At 38.3% G+C, this 20,672-nt stretch overlaps 1 protein-coding gene across 4 annotated transcripts in view; it reads right to left on the reverse strand.

Annotated features, from left to right (window-relative positions):
* Positions 1 to 1,863: 1,863 nt before the first annotated feature.
* Positions 1,864 to 20,672, reverse strand: part of ZBTB44 (zinc finger and BTB domain containing 44) — a 55,882-nt gene continuing 37,073 nt past the window's right edge. For 2 of the 4 annotated variants that reach the window (XM_028527339.2, XM_036014294.1), the window contains 4 exons: positions 15,482 to 15,566; positions 12,974 to 13,137; positions 11,315 to 11,615; positions 1,864 to 8,703 (listed from right to left, as the gene is read on the reverse strand). In XM_028527339.2, coding sequence (XP_028383140.1) covers positions 8,421 to 8,703; positions 11,315 to 11,615; positions 12,974 to 13,137; positions 15,482 to 15,566 — 833 coding nt within the window. In that variant the 3' untranslated portion in view covers positions 1,864 to 8,420. The remainder of the gene's footprint in view (positions 8,704 to 11,314; positions 11,616 to 12,973; positions 13,138 to 15,481; positions 15,567 to 20,672) is intronic. The other 2 variants (XM_036014293.1, XM_028527340.2) reach the window with 2 other exon arrangements.

A 20,672-nucleotide genomic window follows, 5' to 3' on the forward strand; every position in this document is an offset into this window, starting at 1 on the left:
AGAATCATCAGAGGCAACTCACTCTGATGGCCCTTCCCTGGGGGCGTGTCTGTGTCTGTGTGCACAGCCTTGTTGCTGTACCTGTCCAATTTTTCGGGTTCTCTTGTCAATGAGACTCACATATTCACCAAATGACTCTCTGCCAAAGGCAGCCAGCAATGCTAGCTGTGGAAAAAGTTAGGCAGGGATGGAGAGAAGGGTGTGGGACCCTGTGTGGGAGTCCTGCAAAAAAACTCTAACACCAAGCCCACCCAGAGCTTCTGCCATGACTTGTTTGTTTATCTGTAAAACGGGCAGGGTTAGGAACTTCAGATATTTTTTGTAGGAAAATTCAAGTACACCAATCGACTTTAAAAGAACAAGAAAACAGCTTTCCCTTTGTCTCCAAGGCTTCTTAAACCCTCCTTCTAAATCAGTTTGCTGATATATTTATTTCTAGATGGAAATGCCCTTAGTTTTTCCATCTACATAAAAATTTATCCATGTATGAAATGAATTACAGCCCTGGCTGGTGTGGCTGAGTGGGCTGAGTGCCCACTGGCCTGGGAACCAGTTCGATTCCCAGTCAGGGTGCATGCCTGGGTTGCAGGTGGGTTCCCAGTTGGGGGTGTGGGAGAGGCAATCGATCCATGTTTCTCTTGTACATTGATGTTTCTCTCCTCTTTCCCTCTAAAATGAATAAAATCTTTTTAAAAAGAATTAAATTTTGGATTTTTATATTTACAAGCAAGTTCCCCCCACTGAAATTCTGGGCATATTCATAGATCTTAGTTTACTGTCTCAGTTTGGTACTTAGAACAAACATCCCTGAGAGAGTGCCCAAACTATTAACTCTAACTGTCATGGGCATGCTCCTCTTTGGTCATTACCATTAGCGTCACTCTCAGGAAGGACTTTTTCTGGTATGTAATTCCCATGCCAGTCCAACTAGGATATACTTATTTTGAATTCTACACTTTGCATATATGAGTATCATCTGTGTGTGAGGCTACCGAGGAACCCAACAGTCTTGAATGGCTGGTAAACTGGCATTAAACAACACTCGCTGAATGAGAGAAAGTGCTGCTTAACATTTACCTTCTTCCTTTCTGAACTGTGATGTGACCCTGGTAACCTGGGGTCAATGAAATAATTTTCTTTTGACGTAGTCTCACTCTACAGACCAGCTATTTCCCACCCCACATCACGACAAACGTCAAGTGGAAAAGCTCTTCCTGAGCCCCGACAGGGTCACTGCCCCGTCAGTGAGCTGCTTCCCACCAAGTCCCTACCGTCTAGTCCCTGGTTGTTAAGCTATTATTGAAAGGTCACCCACAGGTCTCCAATCAATAAAGAATAACTTCAGAAAGGTTTAGAGCGCCTTCTCAACATGCGCCCTCCACTCAGGAAGCAGCTCTGCAGAGAGCCTGGCTCCAGGGCTGCGGGACTCAGTAACTCCCCTAGCGCCCTTTGCATCCCTGTCAGCTGCGGGGCCGGTGTCCGTGCGGCCTGCGGACTTTCAGTGCCCTCTCCCCTGCCCCGATGCTGCCGGTGCTCTCTAACGTGTGACACTCCAGTCTCACACTCAGTGTTGTTTACTTAGGCTGTGCATCATTCTGACTGGACTTACCCACTTGACCTTAACCAACACCACCAATTCTTCCTTCTGGCCAACAAAAAAATAACAACAGCAGGAAGTCTTACTCCATAAAGCATTAAAGATATTTTAATGAGGAAAAAATCCATATCTTAGTCTTATATTTCTATTCAAAGACACTCGAAACTAGTTTTTCCCTGCCCATCCCTTCTAACTTGAACTTTATTTGTGACCATGTAATAAAGGCCAGTTTAAAGATTTTTTTTTAAAAAGTTTAAACCTTTTTAAAAAAGATTAAACAACCAGGCTAGCAAAAAGTTACTCAATACATACTTTCCTTATATCAAACAAGCTAGTATTTCAGTACAATGGAACTATACAGAATATGTACAATACACACATGTGCACAGAGCAAACACTATAGGCTCAGAACGGGTTTGAACAAATGTAATATTCACATCGATTACAGTAACTCTAAAAATGATTGTAACGTTCAAACGGCACTTGGTTTACAAAAAAGTCACAAAAATATATATATGTAGTCACCAAGAACTATGGTTCCTGTAAAATACTAATAGCCAGATACTAGTATACAAAATGTAAAGTTCTGACATTGTGTACACTTTTAGGAAATAAAGCAAAATCCAAAACCATTTTTGTTATTGTTGAAGGTCAAACATGCCAAGTAACTTAGCTATGGCCACTGTCACCAAGAAGTAAAGCGGTACTTGAATGAGATGACAACTGGGTACAAAGCTGGTGAGCTGGTTCTGGGAGGGGGTAGAAGACACAAAAACACCCATCTACATAATTTAATTCACATTCCTCCTCAGCACTACCCTCCCCCAAGGGTTTCACGAAATGCCAGTGCCCCAAGAGAATCACAATGCCGGAACTAGCACGTTTCCCCACACTCCCCTGGCGTTGGGCTACAGGCAAACAGTAAAGCATGCATCAGCTAGAGAAAGCAGTCCCCGTCCGGAAGACCGTGGTGCAGCTTCCTTCTAGGCTGGCTGTACTAGAAAGTACTCCAGTTTTTACACGGAGCCAGAGTTATCGGTTAGCTCTGTAAAATACTGAGCTAATGTAGCAGCAAGTATTACAGAAAACAAAATTGTATGTAAAAATTCATTTGTTACATCAAAACACTTTTTTCCCTTCCCGTCTGTCTCCTTTAACCAGACATCAATCTCTTCTATCACTGAGCTGTGGTGCATTATCTCCATCTGACTTTCTCATTTTGTTGCTGTGGAAAGACATGTCATAATCCTGGAAGGTTTAAATTTACTCTTAAAAATGGGAATACAGGAATTTTAAAGTAGAAGTCTGTTCTAAAAGTATCTCTCACAAATATATATATTTAAATATTAAAATAGGCTACATAGGATTTTTATCAAATGGCTTTTGAGAAGATAGTGGGGGCACACAGCAGCCACCTACTACCCTCCAAGTAGACGTAAGGTGCCATTCAGGGGGCCCTGTGGAGAGGCAGGCAAACTTTGTCTGATGCAGGAGCACCAGTGACGACAGGAGCATCAAATCTGCTATTGGGACTTGGTTTGAAATCAAAATTTACCCTTTTAGGGACTGTTGTTTCAAAAAATATCCTGAAACAGAGGCATTCGAAGCCAACGCTTTGTACAAAGAAGAAAATGAATCAAGTTTAAAGATCTGACTCCTTCCGAACGCCTGATGGTGTTCACTCCAGGCCCCGCCAGATGAGCAGCAGCACCACTTCCCCCACATCCCGGGCTGCCCTCAGCAGACGCTGCATGCAGCGTCTGTCAGCGGGGACATTCACTTGGTAACTCGGAAAACGTACTTCCAACCTAATCGCAGAAAAGGTTCTCTAGAAAAAGGTGTTTCTAGGAGCTGCACAAAAGGCTTCCCATCTTTAAATGAACAGTCCCCACTAACAACAAGGGACGCAGGGTGCTCCAAGATGATGGGCCCCTTCTCATGTGGGAAGACTTCTTCTGCAGTGGGTGACGTACTTTGGTAACTTAAACATTCATCGACAGGAAGAGCTTCTTTAACTCAACTTAATAATGAAGGCTGGGTGTGGTTAGATGGCATTTGGGAAAATAAGGGCAACTGAATAAAGTTATTAAAGTTCAGTCCCCCAAACCATCAAGGAGAAATTTCATCAATACATCTTCGTAACTGACCCAGGGTTTTAAGCTTAATCAGAAAAATTATTCAATTTCTGAAAAGAGAAAGGTAACAATAAAAAAATTGATCTTATAAACCAGGCACTTCAAACTGAAATTTAAAAAATGAGCTAAAAAGTTTTTTTAAGTTTTAGCTTTCTATCAATGGTCTGAACTCGTAAGTCCCTTGTAAAGTACTATGTAAACAGGAACCTCTGCATTGGTTAGTGCCGACTGGGGTCCCGCAGAGGGAGCTCAGCGAGCTGAAGTCCACCGGCACTTCAGGCAGTGTCGGTTTGCAGGCGCCGCCAAAATGAGATCCCAATAACGCCACGTCTGCGTAGAGACTATTTGTAAAGACTTAAAGACATGAATCTGTTTTTTTTCTGTCATAAAAATATCATTATGATAAAGTAAAAATATCTAACTTTATACTTTAGTATGAAGTACAACTATGTCACCAGGAGTCTTCATCCCATAATTTGATGGACTTAACTTTCCATTGATAAATCTCAACGTACATATAACCTAAAAATAAAATATGCAGAGTGTCTGCTCCTTAGCCGAACCTGGAAATTGATTCAGTTTCACTTCTTTGTTTAATAGGAATCACTTTGCTTTCTGCAAATTTGTCTTGGCGAGGACTTTCTATTGTTACTACATTCCATCATGCAGTTGAAAGACAAAAATGGGTATAGGGAAAATAAGGAATCATTCCTTTAAATTTTGATGGTTTTAAGGACTGTAAGACTATGTTTACCTATAAATATTCCTCATAGATGTCTCTCAGTAACTTTCAAAATCTAAATATATTATAAATAAAGCATCTTATGTCAATAACTTTATATTGAAAAAAACACATTTACTACCTTTTAGCAACTTTGGGTCCTTTCAAAGTGAACTTTATGAGCCACCCCGCATCCCCCTGGCCAGTTAACATTAACATCTAGAACCCATTATCCCTCACTTGGATGTATGTTTCAGTTATAACTTCACATTTTGCAGGTGAGTGAAAACAGAGTTAAGTGCTACGTGAAAGTTTCTAATTCTTTTCTTCATCAATCCCTCAAATCTCAAACTCCTTTCAGTTACACATTACAATTTTAGGATTGTTCATTCATCAAGTAGTAAGAATAAATCTCTCCATGTAGTATGCTGGTACAAATCACCATACAGTAATGCATTTTTCAGGGGCTACAAAGCTAAAAGAGACTAAAACATGATCTGAGAGTCTTCAAAACAAAAGCCGCTAAACTAGACAACTGGCCTCCATTCAGATTAAGATAAGCACAAGAACATAAAACAGTAACAGAGAGAAGAAAACACTGCAAAGAGCAGTGCAGCGTTCGCAGGCTCCCTGGGAACCATTTATGCATCAGGAGAGACGGCTCAGAAGTCAGAAGGTAACAGCATTACCAACGGTAAGTACATTAGATGTGAGGGCTAGTCCATTCCATTTGATAAATAGCAAATGGAAGTTTTTTTGTTTTTAAAGCTTAAGGGCATATATTGTAATATGGAATCAAATTATTGTCAGCCAGAGTGGCTGCTGAAGTGTTGAACACGTAAGACTGAATGAGGCTACATCTGAGTATACCCTGCCTCACTGAAATCAAGAGCTTGAAAAACTGGCAATGGAACTAAATGTATGACTAATTACTTGAAATAAACATTAAGATTACTTGAAATTCAAATTAAGAAAAATCCATTTAATTTGTGGACAAACTCCATGTTTTCCTTTACAGAATTTAAAATTCAAAAACCCATCCATATTAACCCCTTTGTTTCTAAATCGGATGCACCCGGGTTAGAATACACCCTCAAAACAGAAAGGGGGACGGCAGGAACCGCGACATCTGGTATCCCAGCAACATCTCTGCTCACTTCTCAAGCACAACACACCCATGTGGTGGTTTAAAAATGGGAAATAAATGTTTCTTGTATAAAATACTTGGTTTTAAAAAGGCAATTTATCCTGCATCCTAAAATTTAAGCCCTTTAAATATCACAGTTACCCACGTGGGCCTTAAGAAAAGACAGCTATGCTTAAGCATTCTAAACTGGAATTTTTAATTCAGTTATACTGATAATTTCTAATGAACGAGATAATGTAACTGGCTTTCATCTGTTTGCAAAGTTTTCCACATATTCTGGTAAAAATTACACATCCAAACATCCCTTAATTAAATGAATTTTAAATAAATCTAATTAACTCTATATACAATTATTCCTTGCAGCTTAGTTTCCTAGAAGAGATCCATAAGCTAAATAAATATCATTAAACTGTGTATCAAGAAAAATGCAAAGCCTCCAGGAAATACAGAAAAAGAGGCATTTGTTTCTATCATTTTATGTTAAATGCTAGTTGGTTAACCATATTGCTAAGATCTGGGGAATAGGCAAGTGACCAAGTAAGCATTTTCACAGTACTACATTCAACTTTCTCATAAAACCCGGAGATCTGTGCAATTCGTAATTACCAATGAAAATCTGGAGTTTCCGCCTGGGGACCAACAGCCAGTGGTAGTAACCTTGAGGACACAGGACACCCCAGAGGGGCCTGAACTGTGCAGGGCCTTCCTAGGTCGAGTTCTCGGGACAGACACACTAAAGCGCTTTCAACCAACAAAATCCCCAAATGATTCTAATACATTTCTCTAACCCTATTTCTATCCTTCTTTGTCTTTCTTTTTTGAGTAACTCTTAGAACTGAGGGCAACAACTGCTGGTCACAATTTTACCTATTCTTTGTCTTGTCCATGTTAAGATTTAAAAATTAACTTTGACACTTATCTGCTTGGCAGGCGTAACAGTTTTCAAATTGTATGACGTAACTTAAAAACCCCAGGCCTCTCCAGTGGAGACGCAGCACGCTGTCACTACCGGTCTGTGCGGAAAGCGCTCCAACCCTCTCGGTAAAGGAGCGTTACCGGTGGGGGCTGTCAGGACCCTGTGCTGACTTTCCTGAAGGCCGTGCACATTCGTTCAAGAGTACAGAGGTGGAAACAGGTGAAAAGCAGTGGACTAGGGAAAGGGACTGAAAAAAAATTAGCCTAAAAAAAAACCCTTCAATGAGTTTGCTTTCTCTTCCTTTACATTTGGGGGGATAAATGACAGAATTAGCAAATTTTAAAAAAGGAAACAATCAAATCATTAAAACTTAAAAATATATTTTATTATTAAGGTCTACCGTCCGGACAAAATTCAGATCTTATGTGTTGAATAATAAACTATATTTTATTTTCTGAGCTAATCAGGTGCTTTCATAATTATTAAACTTTGGGTATATACACAGAAAAAGAGCTACTCAGAAGTTCATTGTTCATGAACTCAAATATTTTAGGATCAAGGTGTAAGTGATACTTGAAATGGTGTGAGATGGAAAGAATACTCTAGCCTAGAGGATCCTATCAATCTCAACTGTAAATCAGAAAGTTTCCTATGTTTTAGCAGCAGAAGAGGTGATATTAAGATTTTTAGTTTTTCTTTAGTCTTAACAATTGTTTTCTTCCCCAGATTTATAACCATCATTCACAGACCATCATGTTGCAGCCTTTTCTCATCTCTTACATTATTGCTTACATTGTGTAAAAACTACACTAACTTTAATAAACTTGGCAATGTCTAAAAATATTTTGGAACAAGGACAATGTATCACTGTCATGTGGGATTTTTGTAAACAATCTTAGTTGGGTTAAGAATATAGCCTTAACAGAATTTTTTACGTTGTCTAAAACAGCATAATAAAAAACATCCCCAACAATACATAGACCTACATATAAAATATAGAATATCTCCAATATTTTTCCTTTATATAGTATCACAGCTGTGTATGCAGGAGAAAGTATTGTTGATGGGGCAAGAGGAAAATTGATTTAGGCAATGACCTAATTAGCCAGACATGAACATTCAAAGACAGGTAAACAATTCTAGCTGCAAAAGCAGTGTTAGTGCCTATGAAACCGGGATCTACAGACTACATTCTCCATGCCCAGCCAGCTCATGCATAGCTCGACTATTCTCGATCATGGTTCTCTGCCTTCTTTTGAGGAACAAAGGTAAGGTGTTTTTTTTTTTTTTTTTTTTTTTTTTTGAGGACTGGCACTATAAAGTTACAGGGAATGCCTATCCCAATATCAAATTTTCACTATGAAAAACCAGAATAGAAATGACAAAGCTTAAAAAAAAAGTATGTTGGATTTCAGAAGTATTTACCCTAGTAATTCTTTAGAAAGCTTATCATCAATACTTCCAAAAACAACAGGCTTTTACAAATATTGTACAATATCCGGGGTGGGAGTAAACATCTCTTCAGACCATCTGTCCCATTCCTCTTAGTGCTCAGTTTCTGGTGCGCACTTTCATCTCAGGAAGGTCAGTGTCCATAGATTTCTTCTTTCCCTAATGCTCCTTTGTTAGCCTACTTTGAAAACTGGAAGAAACTGACACGTTTTAAGCCAACTGGTTCTCCTTCAGTATCACAGTTAGTATTGTGTTTTGACATCATGTTACTATGTACTTACAGAAGCAACCTCCTAATTACGAAAAATAAAACATCAATTGCAGGGTTTACAAAGTAAAAAGGGAAATTCCTTCCCAAACCCTTTTTTGTTTAAAAAAATTAAATTAAATTTAAATGTACAAGACCAAGCACAGGCACTTTCCAAAAACCAAACTGAAGCCAAAACATGAAATTACTCAATAGTTATAGAAGACAGCTCTGATTTTGGGGGGTCATCTCTGGTTGTCTCGGCACAAGCACTGGTCTTTGGCTGCTCTGGCATTTCTTCCTCCTTTTCTGCCAGCCCACCAAGAGACCCCAAGGGAAAAGTGCTTTCACAATTCTGGGTTGAGGAGACCTGTGAAATTACAGGCATTTGAACAGAGGAGTTGCTTTCAAAACCGTGTTCTCCAAGATCATACTGAACAAGGGTCTCTTCTTGCTCGTGGTTTAAGTAGTCCGGTACTAGGAAATCACTAGATAAGAGGCAAAGGATGAAACAGGAGTTAATTTTTAACTCAGTAATAAACAAGACACAATAAAAAGACCGGATTTGTAAAACAAGATTGGGATATTTTTATTTTTCTAATTCCTGAATGAAGATTAAACTCAGGAATTTAACTTCTAAATTGTCTTAAATATGAACCAAAGTGATCCATCAGCACCAAGTCTATCACTCTCACTCCCACTGGCAGTAGGTAGGACTCAGTGTCAACCATGGCCACCTAAATACCGTATTTTGCCATGCATAAGGTGCATCCACGTTTTTGGTCCAAACTCGCAGGGAAAAAAGTCATTCATTTCATTAAAAAAAATTTCAATTATTTATTTTTATTTAGAAACAAAACCAATTGTCGTATTCCAGGGTATTATTTTACATATGGATCGTTGTTGCTTTCTAGAGTTACACTTTTAACACATAAGCATAAATAAAAGAATTAAAAACACTCATATAGATACGGAATTAGTACTACCCATGTATAATGTGTATCCTTATTTTCCCCTCAAAAATCTAGGCAAAAAAGTGATTATACACAGCAAAATACGGTAGTCTTTCTTATTTTCTGTAGCAGAATTTCTGTTAAACAAAGAGCATTTGAATAACTTATACCTAACCTTTCTTGGACTACATACTTATTAAAAGATTAATAAACCCAGTTGTATTACTTCCTGAATATAAGGTAATTAAGAAATTAAATCTTTATGCATAAATGACCTTCCACAAAATATACTATTTAGAGAAATGTAGAAAACCTATGTGTCCTGCTATTAGATTTGGTATATGAGCCCTGCCTGATGTGGCTCAGTGGACTGAGTGCCGGCTGGCAAACCAAAGGGTCGCTGGTTTGATTCCCAGTCAGAGCACTTGCCTGGGTTGCAGGCCAGGTCTCCAATAGGGGACATAGAAGAAGCAACCACACATTGGTGTTTCTCTCCCTTTCTCCTTCCCGTCCCCTCTCTCTAAAAATAAAGAAGTAAAATCTTAAAAAAAAAAAAAAACAAACAAAAAAGGGTTTGTTATAAGAAAACTACTAAATTACATTTTAATCAGAATTTGGAACTAAATGCCACGAGATTAGTGACCTTTTAGCCCTCAGAGACTATTTAGTTTAATGATATTGAAAGCATTTAATAGTCTATGATATGATAAATTATAAGTACTTAATTATTGAATGTAAAATTTACTAAAATTTTAACAACGGTAGATATTATTCCTAAGTGGCGAGATCAGCAAAGGGCTTTGATTTTTTATATTTCATACTTTTTTATATTTACTAAATTTTCTACTATAAGCCTTTTCATAGTTAAAATAAACATTATGAAATAAGTCATCTTAGATGCTTTATTTAAATCTTTATTGCTTCATTATACTAGAAATGCCAACTAATACACTTAATAAACTTATAATTTAACTGTTTAGTATTAATAAAAAAAACTAAACTCTGCTCATCTGCAAGCAGTTTAAGATGTCATGATATATTATCTTCCGGTGTTAGGCACGGTAAGCGGAGGGCAGAGGGGCTCTGTGCAGGGAAGGCGCCGATGACGGCAGTGGTTAACTGGGACACTGCCTCAGTCTCGACAATGTTTACTATGGCACGTGTGAGCTAGGTTTAGGGTACAATAACCAGATGCTCGGCATTAGAAATAATTACATTAAACCAAGTGAATGTCTGATTTGAGGACAAAAACAAAATCATGCAGGGATATTTGGAATTTATTAAGAAGTAAGATTTAAAAAATAAAAGTGGTTTAAAACGTAAGGGTCATTTTATAAGAAACTGAGCATTCTTATGGATATATTAAAAACAGACAACTCAAAATTCGGTATCTAGAGGGGACCTCAGAAATTGCCGTTAAAGCTTACATTTTGTCTTTTTCTAACTTTTAAGCTTCTTCATTTGTAAAGTTACACGTTCAATTACAACAGCAGTTAGTGGCAGAGCTAGAACTAGAACCTGATTTCCTTGGATAATCTATAAATCAGAAAGGTAATTCTATTATAAACTATTAATAATAAAAGAAGAAAGCTTTAAGTTGAAAGAAAAAAAAAGGAAAACTTCATTTGATCCAAGTAATCATATCCATTATACTTGCTACTGAAATTTCTCTCTTGCTGTATATTCCTTTATATAAAATTAAGAGAGAAACGGTCAAGCAGTTTATTAACATCCAAAGAGTCGGAGGTAGTCCGCTATCACTGAGTGTCACATGACATGGCAAGTTTTCCGACAAGGTCTATTTAAGATCCACACGATTATTTTGCTCTTGTATTGTCAAAAACAAAACAAAAAACACCCCCTACCAACCACCCCCAAGACTCCCCAACAAAACCCCAGAGGATGACTAGCCTAATTCTGTAGGAAAAAATTTCTAATTTCAAATACAATATTTTAAATTGTATATATTTAGAAGATTCAGCAAAACTTTATCAGATCAGGAGGTTGGAGTATGGACAGTGGGAATTTAAAAGGAATGTGACTGATTACCTGGCAGCCTGGAAAAGACAAAGCAGGCTGCCCTAAAAGCAGGAAAAGAGAGTTTAGAAAGCATTTTTCCTGGTTTGGTTTTCGTTGTGCGCCTCACCTGCTCTGGAAGTAGTTTGCTAGCTCTGACGCTTCATGGTTCAGACTCCTCAGGTGCACGATTAAATTTCCAGAGTTGGTGAACATGGCGCCACATGTTTTGCACTCGTAAATCCGAGGCTTGCGGATAATGTGCCGGGAAACCCTCATGTGGTGCTTATATTCCCCGAAGGAAGTGAAAGTGGCACTACATATCTGGCACCGGAAACAGCGTTTACCTTCATGCTTTAGGCGATGCATCTTTAGCGAGTAAGCCCTGGTGAACTTTTTTCCACAGCGGTCACACTGAAATGGTTTAATTCCTACAAAACAAAGCAAAACCAAAGTATTATCTAAAAACAAAATGAAGTGGAAGGTCATAAACCTCACAAATTTCTGTACTGTAATTTTGTAGCAATAGATAATTTGAAAAGGACAAATACCACCACAAAAATGAATTCCAATTCATTATCTCAGAAAAGGTACAGAACATATGAAGTCATTACTGCTTTCTTAAGAAAGACAGACAGACAAGTGAAGGTGAGGTCAACTAGGTAATACATACTCAGGCTGACTTCTGAAAACCCTTCTAGTCATCTGTTTACAGACTTGAACACACAACTTAACCATAGTATTTACATAGGACCCAAACCCCTACCTAGCATTTGTTTCATTTCATTCAAGTGGTGAGGTTTATATTGAAAGGATGTGGAAAAAATCAGTAGCTGCTCTTCACTCCCTCTCTCAGAGGAAACGAGAAGACAAAGTCGAACTTCTCTGAACATAACTAGTGACAGAACTATCATTTGATGACTTGGGTTTTGGGTATTTAATGTAATAGTGACAGAAAACATTTGTATAAATTCACATGTATATTATAAATTACTTTAATGGTCTTTAAATTCATTATCATAGTTTCGGTAAAAATACTTTAAAACCTTCAAAATATAAATCTGTTGATCTGACAAAGCCATAGGGAACTGGAGTTAGCCACAGGGACAAGTAGACCTTTCTGAGGAAGAGGAAGGTGAGGTCACACAGCTGCAAACAGCGAGGATTTCTTGCTTATCAGAGGTCAGTGCTTTACCTATAAGACTTTGATGCCTTTACGTGATCACTGAACTTAAGTTTCAATCTCTTCTGCACATCATTTATCCAAAGCTCTCTCATACTAAAAAAGTACTACAAAGCTAACTAGCCAGGGCACAGAGAAATTTGGGATTGCAGAATTGAAACTAAATTATATTAAATTTTTAAAATAGCTTTTTACTTGGAAATAATGTTAAACTTAGAGAAGTTGTAAGAACAGTACAACAAACACATGAACACACCCCCCTTTTATTCTCATTTCCTTTACAATCTGTATTTGCGCCTCTCTGCCTCACATATACAACCCCCCCAATATTGTCCAGAATCTTTATTTACATATTATACACATGCACACACAGTTCTAACTTTTAATCAGAATATTTATGCCTATGCAAAATACATGAAGGAAACAGCTTTCTGACCCTGTACCATTTCAGCAACAGACCTAGGCTTATCTGTTCTCATCTGACTTTCCAGAGAAACCTATATATTTTTTTAACTCAAAATCATCTGCTTTCTATTTTTAACTGAGATTCCAAAATAAAATGTTTTAGAGTACTCATTTATGCCTCAACAGGGAAGATGACATTACCTGAGTGGATGAGCATGTGCTGTTTTAGGTTCTGAATGCGGGTGAAGCGCACCCCGCAAGTCGGACACTGAAAAGGTCTGTCTGGACCATTTGGACTTGGCCGCTCTGTACTGCTGGTAGAAGGAGCAATGTAGAGTTGGTAGGGATACTGAACATTTTCCAATCTAAAAAAACAGACCAAAGAAGGCAACCAGGCTCTGATTTTTGAGTCGAATAAACATTTCTGCACAACTTGAAACGAACAAAAGAAAAAACACTTAAAAGATGTTTTGAAACTGTTTAACTATTACATGACACACTTCACGTACAACAGTATGAAAAATGTTACTGTCCAGAATGGCCAGCATCTTAAGCAAGGACATGCGGCCACAGAAAGTACCATAAACAATTTGACCTCAGGTATCCTTAATCTTTCAAATCCTTTGCTTCCCACCATTGCTTTAATTTAGGACCTTGTCAATACAAGTCCGAATTAGTAATTCCTTCTCTTCAGCCCCACAGCCCTCTACTCCATCCTTCTCATTGGTTCACAAGGACCTCTTGGATTCAATCAACTTGTAGAAACACCTGCAATGGTTCAGTTATCATCAGAACAAAGTCGAAAACCCTCTGTGCAAAGCATTCCTCATGATCTGGGTTCTGTTTACTTTTCCAGCCTTGCGTCTTATCATACTCCCCAAACATACCCTATACCAAGCAGTTCCTTATAGTTCTCCCAGTGCTGTGTTTTGTACATTTAACTTCCTTTACTAGTCTACCTTCTTTGCCTAGAAAACGCCCAGTTATTTTATGAAATGTACCAAAGGCCCCCTGGCCCCGGCAGTCTTTGTCAGTGCATGCAGAGCAACAGAATCCTCTGCAGATCATTCGAGATTATGTTTATGTGCCTATCTTCAACCTCCCTCCCTCCCCCAATACTGGTTCGATCTCATTGAGGGCAAAGGCTACACCTTTCCTAATATCTCTACCACTTACCACAGTATCTAGTGTTGAACAGACAACCTGATATAATGTTTGAAATTAAGAAATCTAGGCACATTTCTATTTGTTTATAGCTTCATTAATTTCTTCAAATGACTATGGTACTAACCTGTTCTGCCAGGTTTAGCTATTCAAGAATAAACCTTGTTTGAGGTCCTTGAATCCTTCAACTTTTCAACAAATACAGTTTTTAAGTCTGTCCTAGATTCTCTGAGGATTTAATTCAGTGGAGTCTATCTATCTTCAGTGGTCAGAGACAAACAATAGTCAAGAAAATTATCAGAACAGAGAATAAAAATAAGGTGAAGTAGTGATTAGTGCTGCTTTATTTGAGACTGGTGGTCAGGAAAAGCTCCCTTGAGGACCGACATTTAGTCAGTGGTCTGAAGGTCAAGAAGGAGCCAACAATGTGAAGATCAGGGGAGAAACATTTCAGGGAGAATAAAGGCCCTAAGTGGCAGAAAGACCCCAAAGCAGAAACGAGCACAGGCAATTCCATGAATTGAAAGGAGACCTATCTGGCTAAAACACTGCACGCAAGGAGAGTAGTCTGAAGGGAGTCAGGCAGAAATTGGATCATGTAGGGCTTCAAAAGGCATTAGCAAGTTTAGATTTTAAGTGTGACTCTATTGGAAACATTTAAGAATCTACTGCTTAGCATATATAACCTGACTTAATTAAAAAACAAGATCATTCTAGTTGCTACATGAGGAATGATCCAAGCAGGAGGAGAATAAAAGCAGGGGCCAGTTGAGGCTAGTCATGGTCAAGGCAAAAGATGCTGATGGACTAGGGCGGCTGTCGCAGAGATGGAGGAAAAGTGGACCGATATGGGATATGCTTTGGAGGGAGAAACATGGGGACTTGCTTAAGGTTTAAATATGAGGAGGGGCGATGGAAATTAAGGGAAAAAACAAGTATAATTTCTGGAGACACTGCTTGACAAATTATGGGGATGGTGCCATTTACTTCGAGGGGAAATATGGGGGGAGCAGGCTTCAAAGGGGAGTTAGAAGCCCTGAGTTCTGTCTTGGCCACATTAAGTCTGAAATGCCCCTTATACATCCATGTGGAAATATTAAGCAGGGAGGGTCAACTTGAAGGTGCCTTGGAAATTATGGGCAGGTAGATGAGGGTTTAATAAGTATTTTCTGTAGCAGGATAGTAAATATTTCTAGCTTTGCACACTTCGTGATCTGTTGTCCACAGGCAATATATAAAAAAATGAGGGCAGCTATGTTCCAATAAAACTTGATCTACAAATACAGGTAGGTAGGCTGGAAGTGGCCTGTGGTCCACAGTCTGCCAACCTGATACAGACACTATTTAAAATGATGGGACTGGGAGTTTTGGAAATGCTAAACACTGTCGTATCAGTGGTCTGATTTATGATGTGATGATGCTACCTCATTACTCTGAAAAATACGCTAAATTGCAGTCCCAATAAACTTCTTATATAACTCCCAGTTGAAAGACTTAAATTTAAGAGTTGCGAGCACAGCCCTTAAGAGAAAGCGACATACTGACCGATCATCCTCCTCTGCATGAGCATTAGTGCTGGAAGTGCTCTGCAGCGTGGGTAATCCTTCAGTGACGCCTTCATCTACTGAGCCTGGAAATAAAAGACAACTGCTGTCAACACTCTGGAGTAAATAAGCTGTCAGTTGCAAGCTGTATCTTTAAGCCTTTAAAAATAGACTGATGTATATGTATATCTGAATTATTAATCAAAAGTAAGTTTTTGTAATATTTTACTTTAAATGTTGATGTGATTTAAAAAGAAATCATATGTAAAACAGCCCTTTATTATTAAATTCTTTTAGGAATACTTCTTTGATGCAAATTTTTAGAAACAAGCAGAGCAATTCAAATGTAAACTAAACAAAAATGTATATGAAAATAAATGTTATAGCAATTACTTAAGGAACCATACAATTTTTATTTAGGTTTTTTTTTTGTCAGCACCATCACAGGCATTTCCCATCCCACCCCCTCCCCAGCCTTTACTGCACTGTTGTCTGTGTTCACGGGCCACATGCACGTGTTCTCTGGCTGATCTCTTCACCTTTTACTCGGTCCCTCCCCACTGTCAGTCTGTTCCATGTTTTCATATCTCTGGTTCTCTTCTGTCAGTTTATTTTGTTCATTAGATTCCACATATAAGTGAGATTGTATGGTACTTGTCTCTCTGACTTATTTCACCTAACATAATACTCCCCAGATCCATCCATGCTGTTGTAAAGGGTAGGATTTCCTTCTTTTTCATGGCTGAGAAGAATTCCATTGTGTAAACGTACCACAGCTTTTTATCCACTCACCCACTGATGGGTGCTTGGGCTGTTTCCAGATCCTGGCTATGGTAAATAGTGTTATGAACATAGGGGTATGTACATTCTTTCTGATTGGTGTTTTGGAGTTCTAAGGGTATATTCCCAGAGGTGGGACAGCTAGGCCAAAGGGCAGTTCCATTTTAACTTTTCTGAGGAAATTCCATACTGTTTTCCACAGTGGCTGCACCAGTCTGAAATCCAACCAACAGTGCACTAGTGTTCCCTTTTCTTCTCATCCTTGCCAGCACTTGCTTGTTGACAATTTTTATTTACTTATTTAATTTTTTAATCCTCACCCAAGGACATTTTTTCATGGCTCTTTAGAGAGGGGAGGAGAGAGACATCAATGTGATAGAGAAAGGTCAACTGGCTGCCTCCCGTACATGCCTGGACAGGGTATCAAGCCTGCAACCTTTCAGTTGTGGGACAACGCTCCAACACCAAGCCAACCTGACCAGGGCAACAATTTTCATTAAATTTTTTTTTTATTGTGGCATACAACTTACTGTGTATATTATTTTTACAAAGAATTAAAGATTCACCTATAAAGTGAACACCCATGCACTTCCAACACTGCCAGCATCCTAGAGGTCCCCATGCAACCCTTCCCTAATCACAAACGCCTCTTTCCAAGAGATGACCATTATCCTGACTTCAATGGTTATCGTTTCTCTCCTTTTTCCTTGTCCCCTTCCTTTTAAAAGTGATTTTTACCTCAAATACATGTACCCATGAGCCAGGGGTCAATTTTGCAGAACGCACAGCCATGCACCACCCACCATCACACTACAACGGAGTGGAGTAACAGAGGTCTCAACAGAGACCGTGGGGCAGTTGAGTCTGAAATACTTACTATCATGCCTGTTAAGGAAGTCTGCTACTCACCATAAACAGTACGGTCAGGTTGGCTGGTTGTCAACTCACATGAACTGAGTCACATTGTGTGTATTTTTGTGTCGTACTTCTTTCCTTCAGTATTTTGGACTTACCCATGTTACAGGTAAGTGAAGTTTAAAAATGGTTGTATGACATTCATAACCCACCTATGTCACTCTGGATGGGCAGTTTCAGGCTATTATGGACAATGCTGCTGTAAATAGTCTTGTATAAGCAACTGAATGCACATATGCATGTTTCTTTCTAGGATATCTAAACTCAGGAATGAATGGAATTGCTGGGTCACAAGATGTTTATCTTTGACTTTTTAGAAAATGCTAAACTCAGAAAGTGATTATACTAAATTTACATTGGTGTTCTGTTGCCCCACTTCTTTATACTTGGTATTGTCGGATTTGAAAAGTTTTGCCAATCTGGTGGGTGTGTCAATATTTTATTGTGGTTTGATACCCTAAGAGCCCTGAAACACTAATCCAAAATAACCTATGTACCCCAGTGTTCATAGCAGCATAATTTACAATGGCCAAGTGCTGGAAGCAACCTAAGTGCCCATCAGCAAATGAATGGATCAAAAAACTATGGTACATTTACACGATGGAATACTACTCAGCAGAAAGAAAGAAGGAGCTTATACCCTTTGTGACAGCAAGGACGGAACTGGAGAGTATTATGCTAAGTGAAATAAGCCAGGCAGTGAGGGGCAAGTACCATATGATCTCACCTTTAACTGGAACATAATCAACAAAAGAAAAAAGCAAACGAAATATAACCAGAGTCATTGAAAATAAGAACAATCTAATAATAGCCAGAGGGAAAGGGGGAGGGGACAGAGGGGAGAAGGGTTTTCAGGAACTACTATAAAGGACACATGGACAAAACCAAGGGGGAGGTGGAAGCAAGGGAGGGAGGTGGGTTTGGAGGGGTGGGGGTAGGGGTGGGGAGAAAATAGGCAACTGTAATTGAACAACAAAATAATAAAAAAAAGAGGGTTAGGCGTTGAAAAGAGATACAAACGGTCATTATGTCTACATATAAATAAATATATGCCATTAAAAATATTTTATTGTGGTTTGAGTTTCATTTCCCTTACTACTAATGAGGTTGAGCACCTTTTTGTATACTTACTGAATCCCCTCTTTTGGGAAATGCTTGTTCAAGTCTTGTTATTGAGTTGTGTGCTTCTTATTATGAGTTCTTTTCTATTTCAAATACAATCTCTTTGTCAGTGAAACATGTAACAAATATTCTCCCTCTTCCATGACTTTTCTTTTTATGGTTTCTTTTGATGATCAAAAGTTTTAAATTTTAAGTTAATTAAATTTATTAGTCTTTTCCTTTATGGTTATGGCTTTTTGATCTTGTTTTTCAAAATCCCTCCCTATCTCAAATTATCTTACAAAAGACTTATATTTGTTCCTTGACATTTAGCTCTTTTTAAAAAAAATCCACCTGGAGTTGATTTTGTGATTGAAAACATTTTTATTGAAAAGCCCATCTTTTCTTCTCTGCAGTGCACTAAGCACATGGTCTGTTTCCAGGTTTTCTACTAGTTCCATCTGCTTGGCTGTCTGTGCATTATGCCAATCTTTAGTTACCACAGCTTTACAATAAACATTGGTATCAGGTAGAGCAAATCTCATCCTGTTCATTTTCTTCCTGAACATCTTAGCTATTCTCGGCCCTCTGCATTTCTTTATACATTTCAGAATCAGTTTGTTGAATATAAATGGTAATAATCATTCCATTTCTCCCCTTTTATTAGCTTGAAAATTATACAATCTTTTCCCATTCTTTTTTACTAGCTATGTTAGAAATTAGACCCATACTTATCAAAGTCTACAATTAAACAAACATTTACTTTCTCCTGGATAATACAGGGTCTGGCAAAAGTAGGCTACAGTTGTTTGTATGGAAAATAACAATAATTAATAATACAAGAATAAACTTTCACATACTCACAACTGTATAAGTATCTTAGAACAGCTGAATTCCATTTCCCACTCACTCTCATTCTGTAATTTATAAATTACTGTGATATTTTACTCTCTTGTTTTTGACAAAGCCCAAGTCATAATTACTTTTATACAGCAATACTTATCTACATTTGTTCACATACTTACCTTTCTTTGCTCTTCATTCTCACTTGTATATTAGACCTTTCATCTGTACTCACTTTACTTCTGCCTGAAGGCTACCCTTAAGAATTTTCTTCTTAAACTTAGTATTAGTTTTAGCGGTAAAGCATAGTGGTTAGACATTTACATAACTTATGAAGTGATCTGCCCGGTAAGTCTAGTGCCTACCGGGCACCATAACAGAGGTATTACAATATTATCGACTGGAATCACTCCCTATGCTGTTTTATAACTGCCAATTTGTAGTTCTTAATCCATTTTCACCTGTCCCCCCCATACCCGCCTTCCATCTGGCAATCATCACTTTGTTCTCTGTATCTATGAGTTTGTTTCTGTTTTGTTTGCTCATTTATTTTTTAGATTCCAATATAAGTACAATTATATGATATTTATCTGACTTGTTTTGCTTAGCATAATACCCTGTAGGTTCCTCTATGTTGTCACAAATGCCAAGATTTAATTTTTAATGACTGAGTAATATTCTATTACATATATGTACCACACCTTAGAATTTTCTTTAGTGATGACTTGCCAATTGTTTTGTTTCTTTGAAAATGTCTTTATTTCACCTTCATTCTTGAAAGACATTTTTATTGCATGTAGTCACCTTATGATAACCCTTATCTTCTCCACTGCATTCTCTATCTCTGTGGTGGTTAATTTTATGTGTCAACCTAACAGGGCAAAGGTACACCTAGACAGCTGGTAAAACGTTACTTCTGGGCAGTCTGTGGGGGTGTTTCTGGAAGAGATTAGCATCTGAATCCACAGATGAGTAAAAATCATCATCACCAATGCAAGTAGATATATTATTCCACCCCTTGACCAAACAGAACAAAAGGTGCAAGGAGGGCAAATTTGCTCTCTTTGCTTGAGCTGGGATATCCATCCATCTTCTCCAGCTCTTGGACACCAGCTCTCCTGGTTCCCAGGCATTTGGGTCTGGACTGGAACCATACCACCAGTTTTCCTGGGCTTCCAGCCAGCAGAAGACAAATTGTGGGACTTCTCTCTTCCTCCACATCATGTCAGTGAATGCCTCCTAACAAATCTCTGCATCTCTCCTCTTGGTTCTAGAGAACCCTGACTAACACAGCCACCTCTAGTTTATCCTCTGACTCACCAATTCTTTTTTCTACAAAGTCCAATCTGCTGCCAAAATGCTGACTGATTTTTTAATTTCAGTCACCCCCCCCCCCCCCCACTAGAAGTCCTATTTGGTTTTTCCCTTCAAATCTCCTGTATTACACTTTTTAGCTTACTGCTCTCTGCAATTATGGTTCAGGCATTTTTTATTTTGTTAAACACAGTAAGCATATTTTATATCTGTGTGTGAAAACTATGCCAATTTATTTC

The sequence above is a fragment of the Phyllostomus discolor genome, chromosome 13 (assembly GCF_004126475.2).
Source record: "Phyllostomus discolor isolate MPI-MPIP mPhyDis1 chromosome 13, mPhyDis1.pri.v3, whole genome shotgun sequence".
Taxonomy (NCBI): Eukaryota; Metazoa; Chordata; class Mammalia; order Chiroptera; family Phyllostomidae; genus Phyllostomus; species Phyllostomus discolor.